The sequence below is a fragment of the Trichoderma virens genome (assembly GCF_000170995.1).
Source record: "Trichoderma virens Gv29-8 chromosome Unknown TRIVIscaffold_91, whole genome shotgun sequence".
Taxonomy (NCBI): Eukaryota; Fungi; Ascomycota; class Sordariomycetes; order Hypocreales; family Hypocreaceae; genus Trichoderma; species Trichoderma virens.
This window is the reverse complement of record NW_014013658.1, coordinates 1,625,064-1,641,588: the sequence shown is the minus strand read 5'-3', so window position 1 is coordinate 1,641,588 and position 16,525 is coordinate 1,625,064. Positions and strand designations below refer to the sequence as shown.

The 16,525-nt window shown below is 43.5% G+C and overlaps 7 protein-coding genes across 7 annotated transcripts; 3 read left to right on the top strand and 4 right to left on the bottom strand.

Moving 5' to 3' along the window:
* Nucleotides 1-1,101: 1,101 nt before the first annotated feature.
* Nucleotides 1,102-2,621, top strand: TRIVIDRAFT_228199 (uncharacterized protein; the record flags this gene model as incomplete). Its single annotated transcript, XM_014094997.1, has 6 exons — nucleotides 1,102-1,216; nucleotides 1,276-1,331; nucleotides 1,380-1,437; nucleotides 1,497-1,550; nucleotides 1,605-2,101; nucleotides 2,196-2,621. The coding sequence occupies 6 exons, from the start codon at nucleotides 1,102-1,104 to the stop codon at nucleotides 2,619-2,621; spliced, it is 1,206 nt and encodes a 401-aa protein (XP_013950472.1).
* Nucleotides 2,622-2,867: 246 nt separating this feature from the next.
* On the bottom strand, nucleotides 2,868-3,744 carry TRIVIDRAFT_39410 (uncharacterized protein; the record flags this gene model as incomplete). Its single annotated transcript, XM_014094996.1, has 2 exons — nucleotides 2,868-3,553; nucleotides 3,603-3,744. The coding sequence occupies 2 exons, from the start codon at nucleotides 3,742-3,744 to the stop codon at nucleotides 2,868-2,870; spliced, it is 828 nt and encodes a 275-aa protein (XP_013950471.1).
* Nucleotides 3,745-4,430: 686 nt separating this feature from the next.
* On the top strand, nucleotides 4,431-6,011 carry TRIVIDRAFT_196091 (uncharacterized protein; the record flags this gene model as incomplete). The annotated part of the gene is made up of 2 exons (XM_014094995.1): nucleotides 4,431-4,445; nucleotides 4,515-6,011. The coding sequence occupies 2 exons, from the start codon at nucleotides 4,431-4,433 to the stop codon at nucleotides 6,009-6,011; spliced, it is 1,512 nt and encodes a 503-aa protein (XP_013950470.1).
* A 1,376-nt stretch (nucleotides 6,012-7,387) lies between these two features.
* TRIVIDRAFT_217174 (uncharacterized protein) lies at nucleotides 7,388-8,009 on the top strand (the record flags this gene model as incomplete). Its single annotated transcript, XM_014094994.1, has 1 exon — nucleotides 7,388-8,009. The coding sequence occupies one exon, from the start codon at nucleotides 7,695-7,697 to the stop codon at nucleotides 7,926-7,928; it is 234 nt and encodes a 77-aa protein (XP_013950469.1).
* Nucleotides 8,010-8,529: 520 nt separating this feature from the next.
* Nucleotides 8,530-9,476, bottom strand: TRIVIDRAFT_164250 (uncharacterized protein; the record flags this gene model as incomplete). The annotated part of the gene is made up of 2 exons (XM_014094993.1): nucleotides 8,530-9,243; nucleotides 9,300-9,476. The coding sequence occupies 2 exons, from the start codon at nucleotides 9,474-9,476 to the stop codon at nucleotides 8,530-8,532; spliced, it is 891 nt and encodes a 296-aa protein (XP_013950468.1).
* A 2,335-nt stretch (nucleotides 9,477-11,811) lies between these two features.
* On the bottom strand, nucleotides 11,812-12,674 carry TRIVIDRAFT_210995 (uncharacterized protein; the record flags this gene model as incomplete). Its single annotated transcript, XM_014094992.1, has 1 exon — nucleotides 11,812-12,674. One exon carries the CDS (start codon nucleotides 12,672-12,674, stop codon nucleotides 12,096-12,098), a length of 579 nt encoding a protein of 192 aa, XP_013950467.1.
* A 1,552-nt stretch (nucleotides 12,675-14,226) lies between these two features.
* Nucleotides 14,227-15,468, bottom strand: TRIVIDRAFT_39646 (uncharacterized protein; the record flags this gene model as incomplete). The annotated part of the gene is made up of 4 exons (XM_014094991.1): nucleotides 14,227-14,635; nucleotides 14,769-15,016; nucleotides 15,080-15,321; nucleotides 15,390-15,468. The coding sequence occupies 4 exons, from the start codon at nucleotides 15,466-15,468 to the stop codon at nucleotides 14,227-14,229; spliced, it is 978 nt and encodes a 325-aa protein (XP_013950466.1).
* Nucleotides 15,469-16,525: the final 1,057 nt, after the last annotated feature.

Genomic DNA, 16,525 nt, shown 5'->3' with positions numbered 1-16,525 from the left:
GTTAAGTTTCTCCATCTAGGTAAGCAAGCGGGTATCAGAAAAAAAGAGACCGCAAAATCAATACGTGCTTACACTGGAGCAATATGCGCAACACTACCTAGCAGGGATGTCGCCACTTTGTGTGCGTGCTATCTTGGTTTGTGTGCTGATCGTCTGCCAAGTCTCGGTGTTTTTGATATCCGCTTCGTAAGCACTTTTACGTACTTTGTCCCGAACAGTGTTGGATTCAATGGCTTTGCCGGCCATGTCCGTAGTTGGGATCGGGATGCTGCCAATTGCATCAATTCATGCTCCATACTCTACATACGATACTTACGTACCGCACATACGGTACGTAAGGTGCATGGATTGCGAGCTTCGCAAAAGTAACCTGAATCAGACAATAAAATAACTATTGCAGCTGAAAAGACAGAGACATATACAGGCATACAAATAATACTTCTGCTGTAAATCCAACCAAGAAGATCAGAGAATTTTAATTGATGGTCAACTCAGAGTATAGTCGATGTAAAGCGCTAAAACTGCGGCATCTAGAGATAGTTAGTACGCTACACATCAACGGGGCATAAATGCAAGAGACGCTAAGTTGAGTATTGTGAGAGAGAAGGCCTACCCATTAATCTTACACTGAGCGGGTACAAATTCGGTGCCTTTCCTTATCCCTGAGTTGCCAAGAAGGTACCAAGCGGGTATCAAAATAACAGGGACCGCAAAATGGATATTCACACACAAATTAGTAATAAGAGCACCACTTGCGTGAAAGCGTTTCTACAGTTGTGTGCGTATAGTTACTCTCTTGTGTGTTCAAAATCTACGGATTCCCATTTTTTGGATACCCGCTTAGGTACTCGTAGGTTTACTGATGATCCTTACCATCGTCATTATGAATGGTACGGAATTTATATGCCCCTGCAGAAGCATCCAGGTATATGGCCGATGCCTGGCAGTATAAGAGGTGATTATTATTATGCTCGATTTCTTAAGACGGAAGAAATATAAAGCCTCTCATGTTTCCCAGCTCTCTCTTTCAAGTGTTTGACTACTCCAACATTGATCAAATAAGTGGTGTAAAATTTTAGCAATTTGTTTCTTATGTTCAATATGAAGTTACTCGTGACAACTTTGTTGTCCTCCACACTTGTACTCGCCACCAACGGCCTGGAAACAAGGGTGGCCCCAGACGAGACACGGCCGCCCAATATTGATGGAGCTTACGGTGTGCAATGCCTCAGGGTGTTGTGTTTTGAAGTACATCTAATTTGCTAACCAGAGTAGTGACAAATCCTTTCCCAGGCCCGGATAATGAATCTTTTGACTGGTGGTGGGCAAATGTAGGTACCGCACACGGTCTGGAAATCACAGTATTCTAACATTGGCAGGTGATTGGCGAAGAAGTTAACGGAACTATACCTTCTTTTGAAATCGTTATGTATGAAGGTTTGTTATGTCTACTCCCATATGTATTAGTGTGGCATACCAATGAGTTGCATGAATAGGCTTCGTTTTCACCCGTGCTCCCTCGGATCCTTCATTTCAAGTAGACATTTCTGGTAGGCTGCTCTGTTTCTGTTGTTTGGAGCTCAAATTCTTATCAGTCTTGACAGGCACCTTACCAAATGGCACTCAATTCTTCATCGTTATCCCTGCAGACTCTGCAACAGTCACTGAAAACAAAGAACGTGTGACAGCAGTATGGAAAGATCCTTCAGGAGTGACTATTGCCAGCCTACTCTCGACCACTGGCCCACCACGCACATTTGATGTTTCGTTCAACTACCCACCGCTGGGAATATCAGGGTCTGTAAGCCTCGTTGGAACTAATACACCCCCACATACGGGCTGCTCAGGCAACACTGCCGGATCTCTTTATTTTGATCCTGCGATACCGGATGGAGCGAACTTCAATGCTGCACAGACGGAATTTTTCACCAATCTTGGTTGGGCTATTGCTATGCCTGGAACGACTTCTGCCAAGGTTAACATTAATCTTGATGGACATAGCGCGTCGTTCAAAGGAGCTGGATATCATGACAAGAACTGGGCAGATAAACCAATCGATCAATATCTGAATACCTGGCTCTTCGGCCTGGGATCATGCGGAGTAAGTTGCCAAACTCTTCTTCTGAGGTTTTCACAGCGTCGTTGGATCTGCTTATTGCTCAAAATTTGGTCTAATGCTAATCTATCAATAATAGCCTTATCATGTTGCATTTGTCGAGGCACAGCCACTAAATTCACCGCATGAGGACGATTTCATGTCTGGGTACCTTTCCTTCGATACAGAGATTCTACAATCACAGTGTACAACTTTCTCCAACTTACCATACCCTAAGCCAAACACATTCAACTTCAACATTAGTGGCACTGCTGATTCACCAGCTGCCGGCGTCAATTTGCCGACCAAGATGTTTGCTGAATACGTCATTAATAACGGAAGTCGTTATCAGTTCGATCTGGATCTGCTACCGGGAACTCCGGCTTTACCCATTTACAACAGATGGAGGGCGGTGGGTAAAGGTGGGCTTGTTGGTGGAAAGCAGTACGATTGCACTATTCTGGGGGAGTGGATGAACCCAGGTGCTGTCCCTTACACGGATGGCGCCAACATTTTCGAAACATAAATGAAGGCAGTATAAGCAAGACACAGAGAATATTCATGTGCTGAATATAACAAATAAATAACTGGTAAGAGCTAGGTCATGAAAACTACCAAGCTCTTCATTTCTATTGACAGCTGCATTAAAATTAAGTTTGGATGTAATAAATAGGTACCTAGGTAGGGTAAGATATGCATCCTCGCGAAACATTCGTGAAATATTCCCCACATCAGGCTTATTGCAAGCTTGGCGAGGCTCAGGATTCCGTAGCTACAGACGTTTGTTCTCCCCATTCAAATACCACTCGAAAATAGTGCCGAATACTTTCTTCGCTTCACTTTCAATGACATCTCCATGACAAGGTATAATACGTTCGAAATCCCAGGAGAATATCCGTTGCAACGACGCAGCAAAGGCGACACGGTCTTTTGCTCCCAGTATATACCATGCCAGGCGTTTCTGCCATGTCGCTGGATACGTAGTAGAGAAGATTGGGGAGACCAACTTTGTGAAAACCCCAGAGGTTGGCGATTGGCCGGACTTGGAGAATTGCTCGACAGCGGGTACGTTAAATAAAAGGTCCGCCTCAATGACTGTATGAGTGGGCTTGTGAAACATGACAATTTCATGAGAATCCATGGAATCGATGTATTGTACATCGAATTCATTGTCAAATTCCTCCGAAATGCGTTTCTGGCTTTCCAACGCAGTATAAACAATGTCAAATATCTCCTGACCTAGCCCAAGTTTTTTGGCACATTTTTCGGGCAGTCCTTCAGGGACGATGAGACATGCACTGGGAAATTCTGCTTTCCAAGAACCAATTTGCATGTAATGCTCCAGATTTGGGGCGATAATATATTTGACTGTGCCGTTCGTTGCAACGAGTGCATCGCACACGACGTCCGTCAATCTGACTGGCGATATGACGGCAAGCGAGCCGGACTGAAGCTGCACTGTAATATCGTCAGGGCAAGCGGAGCCTATTAGACGGATAGGGCTTACCGATAGTAGTCCGCCCACCTGTTTTGAGAAGTCCCAGCTGTGCGAATGGAATGCTGATAGTTGTGATGTTGGGGCTTACTCGGCGAACTACTGTTGAGTCGGAGTCTTGTTTTCCCGTCGCTGGCTCGCTTTTGGGAGACATCTTTCACGCCCTAGTCTGGTATTTACCAGAGAACCATGAGAGAAAATGAACGAAGCTTCATTATAACTTTGATAGCCAACCATCAGTACTACACCAATATTTATAACATTTAACACCTCTCAAGATGGATTCAATTCATTTGTTGGTATACGTCATTAACCAAAAAAAAAAGATAAAACCATCGCCCGAAACACACTGATTGTTCTTGTTCTGTACAGAGGCACCGTTGCGCTGACTTGGTGTGCGGAGCGGGGCCGATCCTTGCAGTCAGCATTCGCTGCTTAGCCTCATTCCTTCAAAACACTTGTGGGGGTGACTCAAATCTTTATATGGAGTGGTGCGTATACATTTGGCCTCTGCTAGTAAGTCAGCCTGATGGAAAAAAAATATGATGTATTTTCCTGGTCTAAATGATTATAATCCCCCCCATTTTTTCATCTAACCATGTTTTGTTTACAGTTTCGCAAATGGCTTGACTGGGATCGGAAACGGCCCGCCAGGCGAGGGCAGGTTTTGTCTAGAACTTGTAGATTTGAAGCCAAGTGATGTTAAGATAGTACCGTCCGTAGAAAAAGAGTACCCGGAAAAAAATATATATATATAGCCAATATGTCTCGGATTCTCTAACTCGAGTCAGTTGACCTAATAAGCAACTAATGACGATTCGGAGCTGTCTGATAGCAACAATGGCGAAACTTTCTGTACTCTATCTTGTCTCTACCATTGTTGCCGGTGTCGCCGCCGATGTTGAAATCCTTCGGCGCCCCAAGAAATCCTGTGCTCATCTCAATGCGCCATGTATCCCTGGTGCCGAAATCATATCGATCAATGGGACAGAATTATGGAATTATACTGTTTCTGCCGTCCCTGGGCTTCTGCCAAGTCCAGTTTCCGGTCTGGACATCTGTGCCGTCGATGTGGTTCTTACGCATCCAGGCGCACATGACAAAGTCCTTGTTAAAGTCTGGCTGCCTCTAGAGAATTGGAACGGGAGATTTCAAGCCAATGGGGGGGTCGGCTATGCAGCCGGCGAACTAGATCTCACCCTAGGCCCTACCATTAAGCAGGGCTACGCCTCAGCATCTACTGATGCGGGCGTAGGCTTCAATCCTTCGTCGCCTGAGGCTTGGGCCTTACGACCAGACGGTTCTGTGGATAGGGATGCGCTCATTAACTTTTCTTATCGCTCAGTCCATGATATGGCGTTAATTGGCAAGGAGATTACGAAGCAATTTTATGGCCAGAAGCCCAATTACTCATATTGGAATGGGTGTTCAACAGGCGGACGGCAAGCAATGGTAGCGGCGCAGAGATATCCAGATCTTTTTGATGGGATTTTAGCAGGCGCTCCTGCAATCTACTGGACGACCTATGTTATTGCAGAGCAATGGCCGCAGGTGGTTATGAACATGGAGAAATCATTTCCCTCGCCGTGCGAGCTACGGGCATTTACCGACGCCGCTATTGCTGAATGTGACGGATTGGACGGCGTCATGGACGGCGTCATCAATAATCCAGATGTTTGCAACTTTGATCCATACGGACTGGTTGGTCGAAGGGTTCCTTGCGATGGAGTGAATGTGACTATCACAGAAGCAACCGCCAGGGTTGTTCAGAAAGTGCTTCAAGGACCCTTTGGACCAAATGGAGAGTCAAGATGGTATGGCTTGAATCCAGGGGCCGCGTTGGACAGTCTTGCGAATACTACTATAACCCACGGAAAGCGAGGCGGCTTTCCCTTTTTCGTCAACGATGCTTGGATCAGATACTGGGTCGCGAAAAACCCCAACTATGATTTGACCAAAATCGACTATTCCACACTGGATCGGCTATTTACCCAGTCAGATAAAGAATACGACGCCATCATTGGGACTGACAATCCTGACCTTTCCGGATTTCAGAGGTCGGGAGGGAAATTGCTAATGTGGCATGGCCTTTCCGATCAGCTCATCTTCCCACAAGGAACAGTTGAATACCGCAAAAGGGTTGAACGCTTGATGGGTGGCTCTACAAAAGTGAATGAATTCTTTCGTCTTTTCCTGGCCCCCGGTGTGGACCATTGCGCAGGCACTCCGTCTCTTGGGGCGGTGCCTACGGATCCGCTTGAGGCGCTGGTAAACTGGGTGGAAAACAAGAGGGCGCCTCTCAACTTGGCCGCGGAGATAGCGGGACCTGAAGGTGGCGCTCGCATTATCTGTCCTTATCCCCAGGTTGCCCAATATGTGGGAGGAGATACAAAATCCGCCAATAGTTTCAAATGTGCCTGAGAGGGCTGCGCAATGCAAACCAAAACTTGGAACCCATCGGCGCCCGAAACGTCGTTTCGCCTTCTCTTCCTCTTCTGACGTATTTTAAGCTGTCTGTTTAGTGTTATTACATTTTAGTATTTGAGTTCCCTTAGTCTAATAATTCGAAGTGTCAGATTTTAGCTTGAATCGGCTTATGTTCAGGATCCGCGGGGCTGAGTCGAAAGTCACGCCCAGCTTGGGGAATTCCTTCAATCTCGCGACGCTAGTGGACTCTCTTCAAATTTACATCGTGGCTCCCGGTTGCTAGGATTATGTGCTCGACAATAGACCTTGGCTGATACGAAACAGCGATTTCCCCATTGTTACTGAAGGGGTAAAAATGACAACGTCGACTTTTAGAGAGGGTCGTGCACTGCAAGCATGCGGAAATTGCAGAGTGCGTAAGAAGAAATGCGACAAAGTCTTTCCGAGTTGCACAACTTGTCGAAAGTGAGTTGATTCATCTGCAACTCATACCTGACGCTTTCTGACGAAAATAGAAAATTTATCAGTTGTAGTTATGAGGAAAATCGATCTCAGCACGAAATACGCACACTTCGCTCACAAATAGAGTCCTTATCAAATGGATTGAACATCACCGGCAGGCCATTACTCCATCAGTTACCTTTGGACTCCACTACGCAATACTACCCGATTCCGTCTCAGTGGTATATGCCATTCTTGGTCAATCACTGTAAGTCTTTCCTAGAGAGTGTTGCTCTTGAATACATAAGTAAACTCACCGTTCCACAGATTACGATCTCTGTTGCCCGAGGTCTGTTAGGACAAACTTCAATCACGCCCATGAATTTTCAAGGAATCAATGGATGCAAGCCTCATTCTCAGATCCATGCATGTTTCATGGAATTCTTTTTGCCGCATCATCCCATCTAGAAGTCATCCGAGGAGAAAGCGGCAATCCCATAACCCACTATCATCGGCGACAGGCGATAAAGCTCCTCTTAGAAAATATTTCGGCTTCACGAACTGTATCTGACACCTCCATAGCCACAGCCATGTATTTATGGCACTACGAGGCAAGTAGATTGTACATGATGAGACGATTGGCCAGGGCTAATATAGTGAAGACTATGAACTGTCATATAGAAGAAGCAAAGATCCATAAACAAGGACTACTGCAAATGATAAATGCAAATGGAGGTCTAAAAAGGCTTGGTTTTAGTGGATTCTTATCACATATGATTACACTGTAAGTCGACCCGGGATTTGAAAGCTCCACCCACAGTCAGTAATAGCTGTGCATTCAGGATTGGTATCGGTGACGCCATTCTAAGTGCCTCAAAACCGGTCCTTGGTACAGTAGAGGCTTTTCCCGAGGCGCCAGCCACTCTTCTATCAGCCACCTTGCAACGCTCAGCCAAGACCTTATACTCCAGTGGACTAAAGGAGCCATTGTTATCATTGCTTAATAAAGTTCATGATGCTTTGTTGACTTTTGGCCAACAGAAATTACAAGAACAGTGCTGGGAGTTACCTCCATATATAAAAGATCAGTCCGCAAAAGAAGATCTTGATAAAGATAACCCACTCTGTGCAGCATGTTGGTATGCTGCAAGTATCCACCTGAATTCTCTCGAACGTGGTATACCTTTCTCATCTGACGACAACCAGATACTTTTGGAAAAGCTACGATCCTGTATTATGCCCCTCCCTAAGGATAACGACGGAGAGTTGGAGAGAGAAGTTTACATATGGCTGTGTTTTACAGGCGCTGCTGTTGCTAAGAGAGACAAGACATGGTTTCTTGCTAAGGTTGGTCCCACAGTAATGTCACTAAGTCAAAAGCAGATGGATAGCTTCAAGAGAGGGGTTATTCAGTTTGCTTATGTTGCCCAAAAACTGGAGAGGACAAGCTATGGGGAAGTAGAAGTGTAGACTCAAATTTCTACTGTAGTTGGCTGGAAAATATTTATTGGCAATTTGAAATTAGATGCAGTATTAAATTACTTAAGAAGCAACATTCACTATGCACTTCTAGGCGTCGAATATGGAATCTTAGAAAGAGAACGTCAGATGACCCATTTCAGGTGACATAATCAGTACTGCCAGTATTTTCCGATTTCCCTCAGACCATGAATAAGAGCAGGTGGATTATCCAAGCCGGAAAAATGCCCGCCAAAGTCCCACGCTATGTGAGTGTTAGAAATCGTGAGATAATATTGAAAGAGCCGGAGTAACTGACATTTATAGTAGACAAGATTCGTCAGAGACCCGATAATTGGTTCTGGGATGAAGAACGTGTCATATTTAAACTTGGAGAACAGAAATGGAGCATCCGTCTTTGCTTTCGATAGAGGAACGGCGAACGAAGACGGATTCTGATTATAAATATACGCGGCGGAAGTGAACGACTGGGTGAGATAATATAGCGAGACTACCCGAAGGATTTCGTGATCAGTTAAAACGGACGGCCCGGTACCGCGTCGTGGATCGGACCCTAGAACGTATTATGCGTTAATACGCGTCAAATAGAATCTCAATAAAAAAAAATAAAAGAAAAGCTGGAGTATCTCACAATCGATGTATTTTTCTGAAATCCATGCAAGTTGGCCAACAGGGTTATCGTACAAAGCCAGGCCAATCGTGTTTGGCTAAAAGCGGCGATGAGGAATACAGCTCTGCGAATTTGTAAAGTCAGGTGCGATCTTACCTTGGTTCTTTGTTGGATTGCATACGCACTACCACCAACAGAATTGTCGACCCAAAGTTGTTCGCTGAATAAGTCATCTTCGGAAAGTGTTATATTATCTGCTTCCAACTGGTCCGGTAGTAAAGGTAGCTCTGGGAATAGTGCCATATGAGTGGCACGAACAGAGTTTGGGTAGGAATTATACATTGACCATCCAATAAAGGCGCCCCAGTCAGATCCATGAACTGCATAAGTGTTATAACCCAGTACCTCCTGCATGAGTGTGTTGAATATACGTGCGGTGTCGTCTATGGTCCAATTCTTTGGTGTAGGTGAAGAGAACCCAAATCCCGGAAGAGAGGGGATGACAACGTGGAACGAAGTCTGGCTAGACCCGGCACTGTAATTCTGATTCTTTAGAGTCAAATTATTAATGACAGGTATCATTTCCAAGAAAGATCCTGGCCAGCCGTGAAGTAGGATGAGGGGGATCGAGTTCTGCGTATGAGAGACTTCATGGATGAAGTGAATTGTTTGACCTTCGATAATTGTCGTAAAGTGCTCCAATCTTCAAAAAGATGTTAACGAGAAGTTATCACAAGATGTGTCTGCTCCACTTCATACCGGTTCAGTTCAAGTTGTTCCTTTTCCCAGTCAAAATTGTGCAACCATTGACTACGGAGACTCTCAATTTTGGATAGAGATGTCCCGGTGCTCGTTGTGACATTTCTGCTATCAACAGCAATTTCCAAGTCGTTGGAAGGGAGCTGAGTTCTCTTCAGCAAATCGATCATATGCGGTATGCGATGGGAGAGGTCAATCTTAAAGGGGCTTATTCGAAGCTCCTTCGTCCGAGCTCCTTCACCCAGAAGCTTGGTGCTTAGAAGCACTAAACAGGATAACAGATAAAATGATGACCTCATTGTTTACTTGAAAGCTTGATAGATAGAAGAATGGGTTTGAATATGTTGACCAAATGTGATCTATGTCATATTTATACACTCGACAGTTTTTAGCCCTTCCGGTTTTCTTCCCAATCTTCAAGCAATATGCTCACGACATAAGGAGCTCGCCCCACCATTCGCCAGTTCGTTTTGTTCCTTCTCTACATGACGCAGCTATGCCAGTAGAACTTAGGGCCGCGCGGTTGTCAGTTCTGTAGTAGATTGATTAGATTGAAAACAGGACCATATCTCACTCATTAATCGGAATACTCCATATTTTTGCTACTCGACGCCGCGCGCTTGCCACACACAGAATGTGTGGGAGCATTCCCAACACATTATTCCTAGAAATAGGGAGGAAGTACAAGCTAATGCTTATTATTGGCTTATGTTATTTGGGATAAGAAATTATGGATACCTTAAGCAAGCGGGTGTGTTAATCAAGCGCGCGCGAATATATGTCAGCGCAACCTCCTTGTAACCGCGTCCTTGACTTCAAAACAAAAGGTTTTGAATGGGCCAAGATTGTTTAATACCATAACACATCTTGACAGGTTTTGATATAGCTTTGTGCGCAGATGCCGATATCTCGGAGGAATAATACAACGTAGATGCCTCTCCTGGCGGAAATTTAGAGCGTCTTAGGCTTGAATGCATGTCCTTATTGGTCTTCTCATTAATATTAAATATGCCCTCAAAAAGCGTTTTATTTTTCTCAATGTCATATTTGGAACCAAAGAACTGGATTGCAACAAGTCTTGGTGCATCTTGAAGAGGGTTCATAAAAACGACCTACCACTGCACGTTATTGAATTTCCAAGTAATGTGGGACAACTTATGTATCGATCACTACGCCAATATAGAGCCGGTATCTATTATAAGACGAGGATACTGCGTTGTACAAAATATTTTGCGACATATGCAATCTAATGACATGTTAGGGCCAATTGAATAGTGTATGGATATGCATTCGCAACCAGATGAAAGTATGGTCTCCAGGATAAGGGGACGAACGGTCGTCCATGTATTCATCATAAAGGTTTTTAATCTTACAGAGAATCTTGTATCCGTTAAATTCAATTCTTTACTAAGGGGTAGGTGTTTAATAATCTTTACTGATCGATATGGAATGCGGCGGTAGCAAATGTATCGGGTAAGGTCTGGCGAATTGTTTTCCGCCAGCCTCCTGAATCATGCATTATGCATGAATAGTTAACTGAAACATGTTGCCACATTGAACTACAATGCATATTATGAAAGAACAACATTCAAAACCAGCTCCCCAAGCATTTGGTAAGCTGTTGAATCTTCATGGGAATCGCCAATAATACTATCGCTGTGCTTCAGAACGAACAGCGTCAGTTTTTGCAATCTACTGGGCCTCCCTTCTATATCCATTCCAGTATTTAGTAGTTTCTGATGTATATACTGTTATAAACCCTGCCGCTCTCTAAAAACACACATCGTGGGATCAGGGTGACTAATTATCAATGAAGAGGTCGCGGACAATCCATGTCAGGTATACGGCATGCAGCGCATGTGGAGATTAAGTTCGTTGGGTCTGTCCGGAAGCTTCAGATTGAGTACCTTGTTGAAATGCTCCTTGATATCATACTGCGATGATTGTAGAATAGCATTCACAATATTCCATGCTCTGGGGAATTTAATGGTGAAAGGTCGACTTAGAAAGACTGGGTATATTTCCCCATATTAATCCACCGTTTTATTCTCAGGATCGGCTCTCGGCCAGTGGAGAAAGCGCAAAAGGGAAACTCACAATAACTTAATTCAGTAATATCACCCCTTGCACCCGTATAAACAGCACGAAAAATAACCTAGCGCTATTTATGGAGATAAGCATGTATTAATGCTCAGCCCCAATAGGTATGACCCTGTACGTAGGGTAAATTATGTCTACACTGCACATTGAAAATGCTACTCCTTGGGGAGTAATTCAGCTCCAATGAAGAAAGATAACAGAGTCAATTTCATACCATTGCCCTATGATTTTAGAAAGCAATACTATCTACATTAGTGGCTATACAAGTTGGAGTAAACACATCTCTGTGTGCATCATTTATTCCAAGTGTTTAGCGATTCAATTGCAAAATATTAAAAAGGAGCTGTTAGAGAACCTGGGAAAGCAATTGATGTACTAATGGAAGATTTCACATCCCTGAGAACACTGTATAAGATAAGATTTATTAAAACTCAAAACAAAAGTGTAAAAGAAAGACTCGAACAGAAAAGAGGATTTAACTGCAGTAAGCGATTCATCATGCCTGAACACATGTAATGTTCCATGTATCAATCTTCGAATAATAGCGAAATAGAAGCGTTGTAAAGCTCAAAACCAGTCATCGTATTGCCAACATGGGAAATGTCGTGGCGGCTGATGAAGCAATTGTTTCGCGTGAGTCTGAGCCAATCTTGCGACCGAATGAAAGCCGGTGCAACATCTTTGTCCCCCTAATGTGCACTTGGGGCACGGGTACAGTCGAGCTGGCCCGCAGGCAGCCAAGTGTTACCGCCATCTTGGCTGGCGTAAAACTTGTCGGTAAATTGATTAGGGTTGGTTGGTCGGAGAAAATCGTCCATTGTTCGAGCTTGAACTCCTGGCCTGCCGGGGTTGGTCAGGGGCCAGGTAATGAATCGGAAGTGACCCCCTTCCTCCCATCCAACCGACGTGCCCGGTCCACTGTTCCCCCCACTGTCGCTATAGGTGAAGTTGAAGATTTCGCTCTCGGCGTCGTAGGTAATGACGGAGTGAGCTGTGAGCAATGGACTCGGTTGAATGGAATCCAGGGTCACATTATCCTTGGTGATCTTGATGGAATAGGTGAGATTTGCGCCAGCACCACTACCACCTCCACCGCTTCCGTTTGGTTCGCCTTGCTGAAAGCAATTCCAGTCACCCACAAAAGGAAGCACCCAGTTAAGGCCTTTTGGACCTAATGGAGAGGTAGTTGGCTGTGCTGAACCAGGTAAACTGAGAAGAGCCAAGCACAAGAGGGCCATGGATGATACAGCGCTTGATTTGATGGACATGATTGAATTTTTTGTCAAAGATCTGATACGTAGCTAACGTGATTGTGAGGATACTTGTTGATGTTAGTTTGTTAATCTTGGTTTATTGACCTACATATGGAACACGCAGGAAATATATATTTTGAGATTATAGTGTATCGAACACTAAGGTTCAATTGTGGCTTAGTTCTGAGATCGTGGTCACCACTAGGAAATCGGTCAAGTCGGCGATGTGACGTGTCCGCTTACTACCATGCAACGCATAAAGAAATGGTACAGGCGTGTCATCTCCTGATGAAGCATTGAAAATAGCGAACGAAAGTGACGCGCGGCCTACTTTTGAATACGTAAATACGGACTGTCGGTGCGATAGATTGGCGACTCTGGCGGTGTGACGCCTTGAAAACTACAGAAATCTGTTACACAGCTAATATTTATGGGTTATTGCGGCCTTGGTTGATCAATCCCCTTTATTTGAGGACGTGAACAATAGCTCGATAGAACCTGACAATCTTGGATAGGTAGTACAGCTAGCAATATCTCTTCCTCTATTAAAAATAGAAAGAAACTTTGTTATGCTGAATTTTGATATCATCTATAGGCTAAAAAGGAGTCATAGATGGAGCTCATTATATATTTATTTCCTATGACCAGATGGGGAGCCAAAACAACATACAGGAAGGAATAAGAGCATGTCCACTAATCGGAAAAAGTTGACCACCTTCTCGTGGTTCATTTTCTAGGAATTAGTTTTACTACTCTCCATTTCATCAACATATAATACCTCTGGACATTCACCCATAGCTTGTCTCACCATTTTACGATCTCTATTGACTGACGATATTGTGTTAATTCAAGGATAATTACCTTAGGTTGTTGCATGCAGAGTTACTTAGTTTCTCAATCTAAAATACCTCATACCATATCCTTGAAGTACAAATATTTTTTCCATTAAGATCCCCTTAATGGTAGCCGTTCAGTCAAATTTCAGGATAGTTATCTATCTACGATGTATATACATTTTAGTAACCATAAACTCCGCTAAGAAAACAATTCTATAGAACACAGGGAGAATAGTAGTATGTGAGCAAACTCTAACTTTGCCTTCTACTTTGCCTTGTAGCAAGCGATTTACATTGTAATATCTTGAATTGTAGGCGGTCACATATTAGTAGTGAGAGTATTAGCAGGAATACTTCTTCTAGCACGTTGCTCTAGATCTGCAATTAGGGCTACTTTATAACCTATATTATATGCAGCATCTGACAGCAAATTTAGGGGAATTCATTGTACATATTTCCCTTTTCAATTCAGAGCTCATATAAACGTTCCCTTGCTATACTGTTTCGGTTTAATATCCTCTATTCCATTAAATTTTTAAGAAAAATGTTTCCAAATTCTGGACACAGACACCTTCTGAATACATCAAGGGGAATATAGAATACATTCCTTCCACATCAACGCACTATGCCAAGAGAAGTTCTCAATTACACCACTAGAGCTATTCAAATACAAAATCTATGATAGAACGTGACCTTGCATCTTTCGTAGATACATAAAGTCGATTTAAAGCTCACCCATCAACGTTACCACCAATATCCTCAATTACAAAACCATGATCCTTGAGCTGATTAGTTGCGAGTGTCCAAAGCCCGTTTACAGCTTTGGCATCATCCAACCATTTATTTTCCTTCGTCCCAATTTTACCAAATGGTATGAAATATCGGCCAGCGAACAAGGATGCACTGGGGCTCGTAGCACAATACAAACTGGTACGTGCCCCATCGGCGGGTGAAAGAGTTGGCATCACTCTGATCGCTGCACGAGTCAGCATTCCAAGGAATGAAGTATCATGACTCTGAAGATTCGACTTGATTATGCCCGGGTGCAAAGAATATGCCGTGATACCCTTATCTCTATAACGGTCTGTAATGGCCTTGGCAGCAATGATACTAGCTTGCTTCGAATGGCCATAACGTTTCCTAGATGAAAGTTGAGAACATATTAGCACATTTTGTCTCAATCATGTATCTGCCAAATAGCGAATTAGATAATGGTAAGTGGATGCTGAGAAGGCAAACGGTTGTTTAACGTGACAGTTAAAAATTTGCCTACCATGGCGCTGTTACTCCTCTCAAGTCAGCCATATTAGGATCTTTGTAATTGATGCTATCCAGTCCCATGCTTGCAGCAGCATCGCTTGAGACATTTACAATTCTGACTCGATCATTACTGCTGCTTTTTTGAGCGGCTGAATGTAGTAGAGGTAGTAAACACATTGTTAAAGCATGGTGCCCGAGAAAACAAGTTTGCCATTGCAGTTCGTGTCCATCTTTGGTTAACTCGAAAGGACATGCCATAATCTGTAAAGTAAAGTAAGCAAATTCATTAGTAGATGTTACCTCAATCATTTGAGAAAAACTCACGCCGGCATTATTTATAAGGATATCAAGACGAGTTTCCTTCCTCGAAAATTCCTCAACCGTAGTCTTGATACTCTGAAGATCCTGCAAGTCTAGCTTGAGAAAATGAATGTCTAGGCCATTGTTTCCAGTTTTCATCGTCTTGATTGCTGCATCGACACGGGTTTGAGATCTGCTTGCAATATATACTCGGGCTCCATGATTGGCCAACTGAAGCGTTGTTTCGTATCCAATACCAGAATTGCCTAATATCTTTATGAGTTATCTCTATACTGTCGTATTGGATATATGATGTAGTGGGAAAGATATTTACCGCCCGTTACGATTGCAATGTAGCCGCTCAAATTAGGCATATCGCCCACTTGGAATTCTTCCTCTTTTTGGCGTGTCATACTATCGAGTGATACCTGCTAGGTATGGGTGATTCGGTGCTCAAATCGCTAATAGAAAGATACGAACTATACCGAGAGATCATTCATGTATCAATCTTTGACAGTCTTCCGCATATACAACATGAACGAGCGAACCCGAGAGCTTTATAATAGACAACCATATTTATATACTTCGTACATACTTGCACTTTTTTCCTTGCCTTCTTTGAATGTACTTGTTTTGAGTGAACGTGGGGCTGCATAATAGATGCCGGATTTTGGGATCGCTTCCGCGGAATCCACGGATCTCCCCTTAAGCCAGTGTCAAAAGCATGCACATACTGTAGCTGTCGGCGGCAGAAGATCTATAGTAACTATGCTCCCTAAAGACTGATGAAGCTATATCTGTATTTCACAATGAACAATGATAATAATTAAGGGCTTAATCTATGTACAATTATTAGAGTAAGGCCGAGCTAAAGTTGGTTGACAGATAACTATTGTTGTGTGCTTCCGCATGCTACTACCCGTTGATCTTCATTGCGTGGCGTGAAAAGTAGTGAGTAAGAAAAGCTACACAGGCGAAGTGAAGCCTAGCTACAACTCGAGTTTTTCTTAGCACGTATCAAAATGTTGTTCGTCTTCGTATCATGGACTGCCCAATGTCCGGGTTTACTTTCACGAAAAATATGAACACCATCGTAAAACGAATGCATAATCGAAATAAGAACATACTCGTGCCCGAGGCTATCGAGTAATTCCCGGGGCCAATCCTTTCAACCATATTACTGAATTAGGTACTAATATGTAGCTACAAAGATGTTGTCGGAGATGTCCACGGCCTCCGATCCATATTAGCATCTAATAATGATTTGTAACGATGATTCAAAAACTTCCTCATCCTACTTGTTCTTGCAATTAGCATCGGAGTTATTATTATGGCCGCGATCCAAACCCGTAGCACTAGCGACTTTGGGCTTAGATACCGGCGCAGATAATAAAGCCGCATCGCTCTGCTCGACGAACAACTGCATGGTTAGTTTTGCATGCCCACACCTTTTTCGCCCTTTTTCACCCT